A 10,692-nucleotide genomic window follows, 5' to 3' on the forward strand; every position below is an offset into this window, starting at 1 on the left:
ACGCTCACTACCATTGCGTTAACATTTGTGGAATGTTTTGAATTAGTGATGAGAGAGGATTACAACGTTTGTGATTTATACGTAAGAAACTTTATTATTAATCTGATTTATGGGGAGGATCATTTAACATTGAAGAGGACTGGACGGTTACAAAATGTAAACGAAATCCGGACAAATCTTATTCCATTAATTGTTCTCATCCGATCGATACGAGAATAAAATTTATTTTCGAAACATGGAACTTGCAATGCATCTTATCCATCAGCATTTCCCAATTTTTTAAGAATTATTTGACCCATTGAGATCATTTTTTTGAATTTTCTTATTCGTTAGATGAGGAAAATTCATGGAGGAAAGATTTCTACCCCTCCTGTCCTTTCAATTTTAAACTAAGAGGGGAGCTTCTTAAATAGTGAGGTAACATTTCTAGTTTTCGAGGAAAGACACAAATTGAGTGAGTTTAGAGAGTTGATCATCGGTAAGGGTGGCTGGACTTGGGGTGGATTGCTCCTTCTCGATCTTGCAAGGCTTCACTGTTGTGTCGTCGAGGCTCCAGCCCCGGTCTAGGACTGATTGTTTTGCTTCTTCTGGAGACTGCCCTGTCATTCCCGCGAGAACTGACAGGCTCAGTGACGAGTAGGCTTCGGAGACTAATGACATCGCCCTTTCACGAACACTCTCTGGAAGGGATTTTTACGTTTTTATTATTTCACTGCGGTTATATTGAGCGGAAAACTGACTTTATGCTCAAATACATGGAGACGAAAAATCATAGGAAGAGTTACTGTACAATTCGGCAGACATCGGTACAATCATGAACGTTCTCCAGAGATTAATTCCCCAAATTTTTCGACATAATTCCAATTATCACCCTGAATCGTCAATTGGTATTCTCAATTTACCGATTATTCCCTCAATCGGTAATCACAACAAAAAATTATGCATTAAATTCTCAATCGACAATCAGCATTGGCACATGATCGATTAATACAAAAATCAGGAATCGGAACTACTAAGAGATTAATTATCATTTAAATCATCAATGATAACCGAAAATTAATTCGTCGATTGAATAATCATTAATCAGGAAATGCACATTATTGATTATTGATGTTTATTCAATTAATCATCAACTGATTGAATAAACATCAATAATCAATCATGTGCACTTCCTAATTATTTTGACAATTGTTGATTCAATTACAAAATTTTTGAATAACAAATTAATTGTTAATTTCAACGATTAATTATTTATTATTATGATTAGTCATCAATGGGTATCAAAATCGATCCACTCAACTGATCAATGGATAATTTCAACCATTGATTATTTGATTATCCAGTTAATCGTCCGATAAAATTAATCATTTTCAACTTTCCCATCTATCGGGCAGTTATTGTAATCACCCCGTAAATTGATCATTAGTTTTGTTTACCATTTCTCCATGTTTTAAGGTGTTTAAAACTTTTTTGAACACATCTAAACAAAATGTCTACCTGTGTGGGTGTGACGATTCCTACTTGATTAGGGACTTGATTACATTTTGAAGTGAAGCGCTCCAGTAGTTTTTCCAAAATTTTGTGGAGAAAAAAATTTTAAATTGCTAAGATAAGGATTTTTCATGAGTAAACGATGTAATTGGGATTAACAATATCAGAATATCATTGGCATGAATCACTTTAGTGGTTTTCCCACGATCAAGTATTAGAAGTGATAACTCGTTACACTGATTGAATTTTTGTCTAATTTTGGAGATTCATTGACGATTTATTGAATAGCCGAATAATATGCAGCAATAATTATTCATTGATGAAATAATCAAAAGAATCCTCACATCAATATTATTCAAAAGCGCTCTTTAAAAATGTTTATTTTTTTTATACATTTTTTTTATTGTACAATCATAATTTTTGAAGACTCTAGGGCCATGTAAAACTGAATGGCAATTGAAGAACATTTCAAATTATCAAAATAAAAAAAACAAGCAGGATCACGTTCGAAAGATAATACACGCGGGCCTTAAGTTAAATTTGGCATTAGTCCATTGTAAAAATCAGGGGAATTAAAATTTAAAAAATGACAATATATATCTCCCATGCAAATCGATTAAAACCGTATTAAAATTCTTGGGCTTAAATTTTCAAAACTTCTCTGTAGTTTCAATGTTAATTTTCAAAATTTCAGTGGAAAATTTGTGTCGAGCTACTCTTGTGGAAAAAAATCAGAATACAAAAAGTTACATTGAAAGATGAAAGTTTATTAATTCATTACAGAAAATATCGTCTATCAGAAATTCCTACTGATAAAATTTTATGTTGGTAAAGGCTACGGAATTTTCCAATGGAATCGGCGACAAATTAATAGAATTTTCAATACAACGCGCAATAAAATTAATAAATTAGCATAAATAGATTAATGACAGGGCCTTCGTATTCCTCCATGCAATTCGAATGGATGATATCAGAGGGATTGAGATTGGAGAATAGTCATGGATAAGTATTGAAAAAATTACAGGTTTTAGACTCTACGTTGTTTATAAAATCTAGAAGTTTTTAGTGATTATGCATTTTTTTAGCGAAAATGTTTATTTCACAATGAGAAGAGTTCTTGATTTTGGCTTTTAGATTTGTTTAATAAATTCAGGATATTTCATAACGAGACTATTTTGGAGGAATGGCTCGATAATTATCGTTAAAAGTTTAACGAAATAATGGATTTCGTTTGACCCATCTTCTTCCAATGTTCACAGGATTTAATCAGTAATATCAGGCAGGTAAATAAGTAGTGACGATGAGAACAGCATCATGGAATGCCTACTAAATTATTTGTGCATTTCCAAAAGAAGCATTTTAGTTTGAAAATTGAGGACAATTACTCATTTTCTTCTTCGGACTTCGTCAAAATGCTCAGGGAGTTTTATTTACCTTTTAATGCATGCATGATGTGACGAACATCATCACTCCACTCAAGATTAAGTGCTGTATGTACCGCTGGCCAGTCCCGCTGCCACATTTTCTGTCCAACATTCCAAATTTGCGAGAGTTCCTGACAGCCACTCTTCACATTATCTGGGATTCTCTTCCATAGAAATTTGGCGTTACACAAGTCATTCTGGTGAAGATAAACTGCTAGTAGCTGAGAGTAAACTTGGGCTGAGACTGTCCCAGTTGGTGCCTGCAATTAGTCAATCAATCACTCATCAACTTTCCATTGATTCAGATGTCTAACAATTTTCTTACCCATTTCCAAATTGACATTTTGCACTCTCTTTACGAACTAGTGAATTTTATGTACAAATTTTGAATGAAAAATAAGTAGGGAAAAGGGAACAACAGTCAAGGCATATTTCAACCGAAAATCGAAAAATAGATTTTTTAAAAGTAAATGTTTGCATTCTAGGATTTTATTTGATTTACCGGTAGTAGTAACATAACCAACCGAACGAAAACGTCAACTCACCTCGAGCTCTGCCTTCTCCAGCTCATTAACAAGTTTGTTGACTTCGTTCAGCACCATACTAGTGATATTCCACGTCTAATGATTCCTCTCGAAAGGTTAATAACTAACAGCAACAGATTAAACTTCTTAATAATTAGAAAATGATAACAAAGCACAGTAGGAGTTTGGCGGCACCATCCGTTCTGCCTGGCCAGTGCTGCTCAGTAGATTCAATTCAAAACCTTCGTGACAGACAGGGATTTACCTACTGCTGGTGCATTAACTTGAAATGGTAAAACAGTTTCGAGTGTAAAAAGATGTTCAGTCATGTCATTTTGACTGAATGTAGGGTGAACACTGAACAGGCAAATATAGACCTTTTCATTCCGAGAGTCACTAGATTTTCGGACAATTTTTTCACATGTTAATTCCCCTACGGGTTCCGGGCACTTTTACGACATTTATTTACGTATCAATCACAGTTTTTGAGGGCTCAAATCTGTATTATCTTAAGAGGCAATGGAACTTACCATCGGAGTAAAAATCGGATTCCAAGTTTATTCGTCGTCAGACGACTATTTAGCAAAACCCAAATTCTTACATCATCAATAATCTTGGTATTTAATAGTATAAGAATTTGGGTTTTGCTAAATAGTTGTCTGATGACGAAAAAACTTGGAATCCAATTTTTACTCCGATGGTAAGTTTCATTGCCTCTTAAGAGGTAACGGTACCCCTGGAAAAATTGTAGTAGAGCTACCCTCCGCTAGATGGATACCTAACAACCGATAGATGGCATTAGCACAAATGTAATGATGCTAGAGGTAAAGAATTCTAGTAAGCCACGTTGGGGCCATCGTGGGGACGCCATGCGCTTACGGAAAATGGGAGGAGTGGGGGTAAACCAGACCCACCTAGCAGATCCTTAGAAATTTATATTTGCAGTCTTCACTTCCTAATTCATCACTTCCTAATCATCTTCCTAATTATTTATTATTCAATTTTCAAATGGTCCGTATGTCCAAGTTATTCGAAGAATCTTAACTGTTGAGCTTTCATTGGATTGTACATTATAAATCTTTGGTCCTAATATCTGTATTTTGAAATTCGTCCAATAGACGAGAAATTTGGGTTTTTTCATTACAGTTTCTGGTGATAATTAAATGATAATTAAATCTGTCATTTTTTACTCCTCATATGAATATGAAAATTATTCAGGACATGGATAATCCCTCCAATATCAAATGTACAAAATTTCAAAGGTTTCAGTCAATTATTTGACTGCCAAATGACCCTTCGAAAATTCGTCGGTAAAATGAGGGGGTACCCTTTCCTCTTAAGCTAATTTTAATGAAAAAACAAATAGCCAAAGTAGGTGAATATCCAAAAAAAAGTGTTCATCCCTGAAAGTTTCCTTCCATCTTCTAAAAATTAGACAACATAGAAATTTGTTTCTAACTTTGTTATAATTATGCCTAATACATTTCGAATAATATCATAATAACAACACTGATGTTATGAATAAAAAACCATATGCTAGATATGAGGGGGTGCGTGTGGAAAACGAAAGTAGTGGTACACGATTTCGTAGTAAATGCGAATGGAAGTATCTGTACTGAATATAATAATGAGATGGAGAAGATTCTAATCATTTATTCACTGAACGTGCTGACGTCTGTTGCGTGCAGCTCTCTGTTTGTCGAATCGTAGTTCCATTTCTTCTAAGACTCTTGGGGTGTAACGAACTACGAGTTTCACAGAGTTGATGGCCTGCTTGAGGAGTTCAACCGCTTTTTCATGATTTTCTCCTTCGACACACTAAGAAAAAGAAATTATTGGCATTAAATTAGACCAAATCATTCACGAGTTGAAATTCAGTAAATAATTCACAATGATACTTACAACGCCATTGACAGATAGCAGTTGATCTCCACGTTTCAATCCCCCATGTCTGTCGGCCACACCCCCAGGAATTATTCTTGATATATAAATTGGTGAATTCTGCTCCTTTCCACCCATTACATTGAACCCAAGACCCTCCTCTGTCTTTGGCAGCTCGACAACTCTGGGGTGAGCGTGACCCTCACTTGCAGCAAATGCTGCCACTGTGGCTTTTGCTGTGGCTGAAGCTCTAACATCCTGTGATCCCTGTCAAGAATAAAAATAAAACATGAATAGTTAGCGAAACGTTGCGACAATGACAACTTAACGAAAGTGGTTATATTTATTGCTCCAAATTTCTTCTTGATTTCAATTGAAGATTTATGAATATGGAAATGAACAGCAAAATTGCTAGTTAATAAAAATTAAATTCAAAATTTAGCATATAAATGGAATTATCTGATTAATGTGACAACTTGTGTTTAAAAAAGACATTAGGTTTAAATAAATTGTCTATCTGAGATTAAACAATTCTTTTAATCTTGCAAATAATAAATCTGTTGCTTTTTTCTTGTTTGAAATTCACGCAAAAATGACTGGATGGATTTCCATGGCATTTTGACTATTAATTAATCTAGGCTTCACGTTCTAACATAGGCTATAATATAATTATTGCATTAAGTTGCATGCAAGGGGAGGCCCCACAGGAAGTTGAAAACTTTTGGGAATATTTCTCGAACTTTTTTTCGTGAGAAAAATAAAATGTTAAAAAAAAAGTATTACACTATATTTCATATTGTAGTATGTGCTGTAGAAACTTCTATAGAATTCCAGACTCTCCTGGAACATTCTACAACCTTCTGGAAAAATCTAGAATATTCTCGAGTATTTAAGACAATTCTCGGATTTTAACCCTCCGACTCTCACGTAAGGTAACATCCCAAACCTTTTGTCAATTTTTTTTTACTACTTTCACATTGATGAAAATGAAAATTGAACAACGAGTATTCATCAAACCTTCAACTATTTCATTCCATTTTCTTTTTCCTTAATGGTTATTTTCTACAAAATAAAAGCCATTTTTAAACTTGTTCACAAAGTAGACAAAGGGTCGCAAGGGTCAATAATAATGATCAGAATAATCATAATAAATTTGAAAAATGTTCTCGGTTTTTTAGAAAAATCGAAAAAACTCGATGGTTTTGTCGAAAATTTGCAAATATTCAGAAGTTTCCTGAAAAAAATTTGAGGGAACTGTCGAGTGTTTTGGAAAATTTGAGTTTTATCTGAAAAATTTGAACAAAAAATGAAATGTAAGGAAAATGAATTCCCCGGACCACGCCAGGGAGACGACCATAGTTAAAAATAAATTATGTATGTCAGCTGCATCTTTTCGCAGAATTCATTTTCCAGTGAGTTATAAAATTAGTTCTAATACATTTTCTCTCAAAAGGATTCTTTCTGGATAATTAGTACATAATATTAGATCACCATTGATGACCTATACATAAAATCTGACACACTAAAAATCCCGGAATCTGTGAGTGATCCGAACTTCGGTGAAGAGAAAATCATTCCCATAATGAGTGACTCGAGAAGCGAATGTCCAGACATTCATGGAAATTTTTTCAACAATACTAAAGGTTTCTGAAAATGTTCTTGTAAATGAGTTGATTGCGAAATAAATGTCAATCAAGTTGAATACCAAGTTTGACTTATTGCATTTAACGACTTTACTGCGGATATTATTTTGATATCTCACCTGTGTATCCACTGTATCGTAAACATGCTCGTAAACTTCTCTAACTGCATTGAGAAAATCACTTTGTAACACTTTCTGCAGTGCAGCTAACTTGGTACTAGGTACTTCACCACCTGAGTAATAAGAATAAATGAAAATATATTTGATAAATCAATAGAAAACATTCTGTCTCTGTCTATTTTATATCTCAGAAGAATACATAAATATTCTAGTTTCCTTACTCACTCTTCTGTAATTTTTCGAGTAGTTCTATTGCACGCTGAACGTCTGAAAAGGTTAAATTAATTGGTAAACAATCTCTCGCATTATTATAAAGAAAACTGGGGCAAGAAAGTGCAAGATTTCACACAAGAGAGATTTCTAAAATTGACATTACCTCGCTTGAGATTGAGTGGTTCTCCCACAGAAGCCATTCTGGTTATTCGTATAAAAACCGAGTGTGTTTTGGTTAAAAAATTGATATTATTAAATCACGGAGCCCTGGGGGGTGTGGTCCAGATATTGACAAGTGATCCGTGATGTTTTTCACCTCGTCGATCTCAAAGGACTCCACGAACTCTTGTCGCCATTTTTTTCCACTGACAGTGACACTACTAACAGTTTTACCATCGCGTGGTCAAGCTGAACAACAATGCGCGCGCAGATTTAAACATTGATTCGCTTAGGTCAACCGAATAATCGAGATTATAAATAATAATACGTCGGTTGTTGAAAAAATCAACGAACCTCATATCTCCGAAAGAAATTAATCATTATTCCCTGAAGAGCGTCTTCATATGAATTCCCTGTTGAGGAAAAAATTCTCTACATAAGTTGTTCCAACGTTTTGTGTGACGCGACAACATTGAAAAAGTCAAATACTCACACTTTAACAATTCCAAAAAGATTAGAAAATGCAATCTGTCTTAAATTCATTGATTTGTTCGGAAGTGGAATCTGCCTTGAAATAAGTCACTTTTTCAACTACTACGAGTCATAAAATTTGTTTTCTTTGTCAGTTACACATTGTTCCGAAATAGTATATTTCAGCACGTGTGGGGCAATTTCGTCTTTAACGTGTGTGGGGTTTACAGCATGAGCCGAAGGCGAGTGATGTAACCACACACGTTAAGGACGAAATTTCCCCACAAGTACTGAACAAAATTTTATGTCACGAAGCCTGAAACCGGCTGAATTAGACATGAGACGCGAAGCGTCGAGTGTGTAATCCAGCCGGTTTCAGGTATGAGTGGCATAAATGAATTTTTCGTGTCACGGGACCTGAAAAACCCCATTTTCGTGGCGCTGCGCGAATCTACTACGAGTCATAAAATTTGTTTTCTTTGTCATTTACACATTGTTCCGGATACAGTATATATATACTATACACTATGTCGTCATTAGGCCGAAAAAAAATTTTCTGTACTGCTTCANTTCGGAAGAAAATGAGACCATAAAGGAAGAAGAAAATAGTTAAAGCGTTTTATGTTGATATAACAATATAAAACTCATTATCACGAGTAGACCTAAGATATAATGAGAGAGAGGCGTATGTGGGACCNCCCAAACTCGAAAACTTGAAAATCACTACAGAAAAATATTGTTCCTGGGCGTTGGCTTCCGAGCCGTAGGCGAGGACTGGCCAACCAAACGAGTAAAAAAACCCCATCGCAACAGGCCGGAAAAATAATAATTTTTTCGCGAAGCGCCACGAAATTGGTGTTTTTCAGATCCCTCGACACGTGGGGGACGGTGATCTGTTTTCCACGTGCAAGATTGCCTTCCGAGCCGAAGGCGAGGATGGCAAGCACGTGGGGGAAGGTGATATTTTCCATGGCGAGGTGTGTATATTAATTTTCGTGTCGAGGGAAACGAAAATGTATTATTTCGAACAAAAATCACTCATTTGACGAAGAACGACTGCGAAATAATTATTGTCCTTTGGTGAAAATATTGGTAATTATGTGCCCAAGTTATCCCTAAAATTAGAGATAAAAAAATAAAGTTTTCGAGTAATTGCAGATTGAAAAAAAAATTGATTTTGCCATAATGGCTCTAAAAATTGAATAAATTAAGTTCAATTGCGCTCATTTTAAAGCTTTCCCAATTCCCTTCCAATGTGGGGAAACGAAAATGCGATTCCTAATGAATAAATTCGTGAATAATTTCGTCTTCTCAAACGATTAAAATTCAAGTGGAAGAAGTAAAATTTATTGAAAAATCCTAATTCGCCGAAGAAAATCATATTGTCGCATTAAAATTAAAGGGGCGTAAGTGCCATTTCTCTGAGATTTTTTTTCTCTTAATACCAAAGGGGCGTATGTTTTTTTTTCCTTCGAAATGGAGTTTTCTCAACTTATGAAAGGTTTTTTGTAGACAAATTTCTGAAGTGGCAAATGGACGTAAGTCCGACTAGCAAGTACTGAAGGGGCGTATCTCCAGCACATACGCCTCTTTCTTTTTATACTTTTTGTTTCTTTTCTAGCTCATATTGAGAATGAATAATTCCAAAGGGGCGTAACTCAGGCACATACGTCCCTTTGTTTTTGAAGCAATAATCACAGAGGGGCGTAACTCCAATATATATGTCCCTTCATTTGTTACTGTTCGTTCCTATTGATTCATCAAGTATAAACGGAATCACATGCACTACAGCCCTAATAATAAATAATATTTGATTCTACATTAACCTCCCCTCCCTCCCTCTCATCATGAATGTTCAAATTATTTCCCTTTGATTTTTTGCTTGAATGAAACAATTTCATGAGAAATATCAGTAACTAAACTAAAATTTTCTAAAATTTTCTTCTAAATTTATTCGATTTCATTCATTAATTTATTTCATTTTTTTAAATTATGACTGCGAATTTCAGGAAATTATCTGTATGAAATTTCGAGTCGTGACTGCTTTGAACACTTCGGAAGAAAATGAGACCATAAAGGAAGAAGAAAATAGTTAAAGCGTTTTATGTTGATATAACAATATAAAACTCATTATCGCGAGTAGACCTAAGATATAATGAGAGAGAGGCGTATGTGGGACTTACGCCCTTTTCGTTTTATTTCAACATGAAATGTGTCATCCGAAGTGCACAACACATAATGTAAAAAGGGCGTAAGTGTCATTTTTTGAATGAAATGAAACAGGCGTAAGTGTGGAGATATGCCCCTTTCCCGTTGAAATATAGCAATTACGCCTTTTTCCTAGAATTTGTTTTTTTTCCGATTTTTGGTCAGAAATTCCATGAAAAACCGAAAAAACAGGAATTCGGAACATACGCCCTTTTCACTTTTAAAATGGGTTTTTTGGCACTTACGCCCCTTTGATTTTAATGCGACGATATGGCTCTAAAAATTTTATGAGAATTTGGTCTCATACACTCCTTCTAAGAAAAAAATCGTCAACACACTCGGAAACATGACTTTTTTTTTCATTTCAGATTTGACGTGGAATTGCTCTATAAAAATGAGAATGGCATAAACGAAGCAGTCATGAAATAACGCAAGAAGATGAATCCCATAAAGAACCTATTGAACCTGGTGAATTTGTAAATCGTGTCAAAAGGATAATAGTGTTAAGTGAGGGTCATGAGAGATTTTTTCTTGTAGATAATTTGAAAGATTACGAGAA

General features: G+C 34.8%; 2 protein-coding genes across 2 annotated transcripts; both read right to left on the reverse strand.

Annotated features, from left to right (window-relative positions):
* Positions 1–317: 317 nt before the first annotated feature.
* Positions 318–3,641, reverse strand: LOC107039473 (COP9 signalosome complex subunit 8). The gene is made up of 3 exons (XM_015259090.2): positions 3,461–3,641; positions 2,926–3,175; positions 318–680 (listed from the first exon to the last, which is right to left on the reverse strand). Exons 1-3 carry the CDS (start codon positions 3,515–3,517, stop codon positions 427–429), a joined length of 561 nt encoding a protein of 186 aa, XP_015114576.1. The 5' UTR covers positions 3,518–3,641; the 3' UTR covers positions 318–426.
* A 1,253-nt stretch (positions 3,642–4,894) lies between these two features.
* On the reverse strand, positions 4,895–7,671 carry LOC107039471 (protein lin-7 homolog C). Its single transcript, XM_015259087.1, has 5 exons — positions 7,459–7,671; positions 7,308–7,349; positions 7,083–7,195; positions 5,342–5,587; positions 4,895–5,257 (listed from the first exon to the last, which is right to left on the reverse strand). Exons 1-5 carry the CDS (start codon positions 7,493–7,495, stop codon positions 5,096–5,098), a joined length of 600 nt encoding a protein of 199 aa, XP_015114573.1. The 5' UTR covers positions 7,496–7,671; the 3' UTR covers positions 4,895–5,095.
* Positions 7,672–10,692: the final 3,021 nt, after the last annotated feature.

The sequence above is a fragment of the Diachasma alloeum genome, unplaced genomic scaffold (assembly GCF_001412515.2).
Source record: "Diachasma alloeum isolate Michigan unplaced genomic scaffold, Dall2.0 Dall_scaffold_00300, whole genome shotgun sequence".
Taxonomy (NCBI): Eukaryota; Metazoa; Arthropoda; class Insecta; order Hymenoptera; family Braconidae; genus Diachasma; species Diachasma alloeum.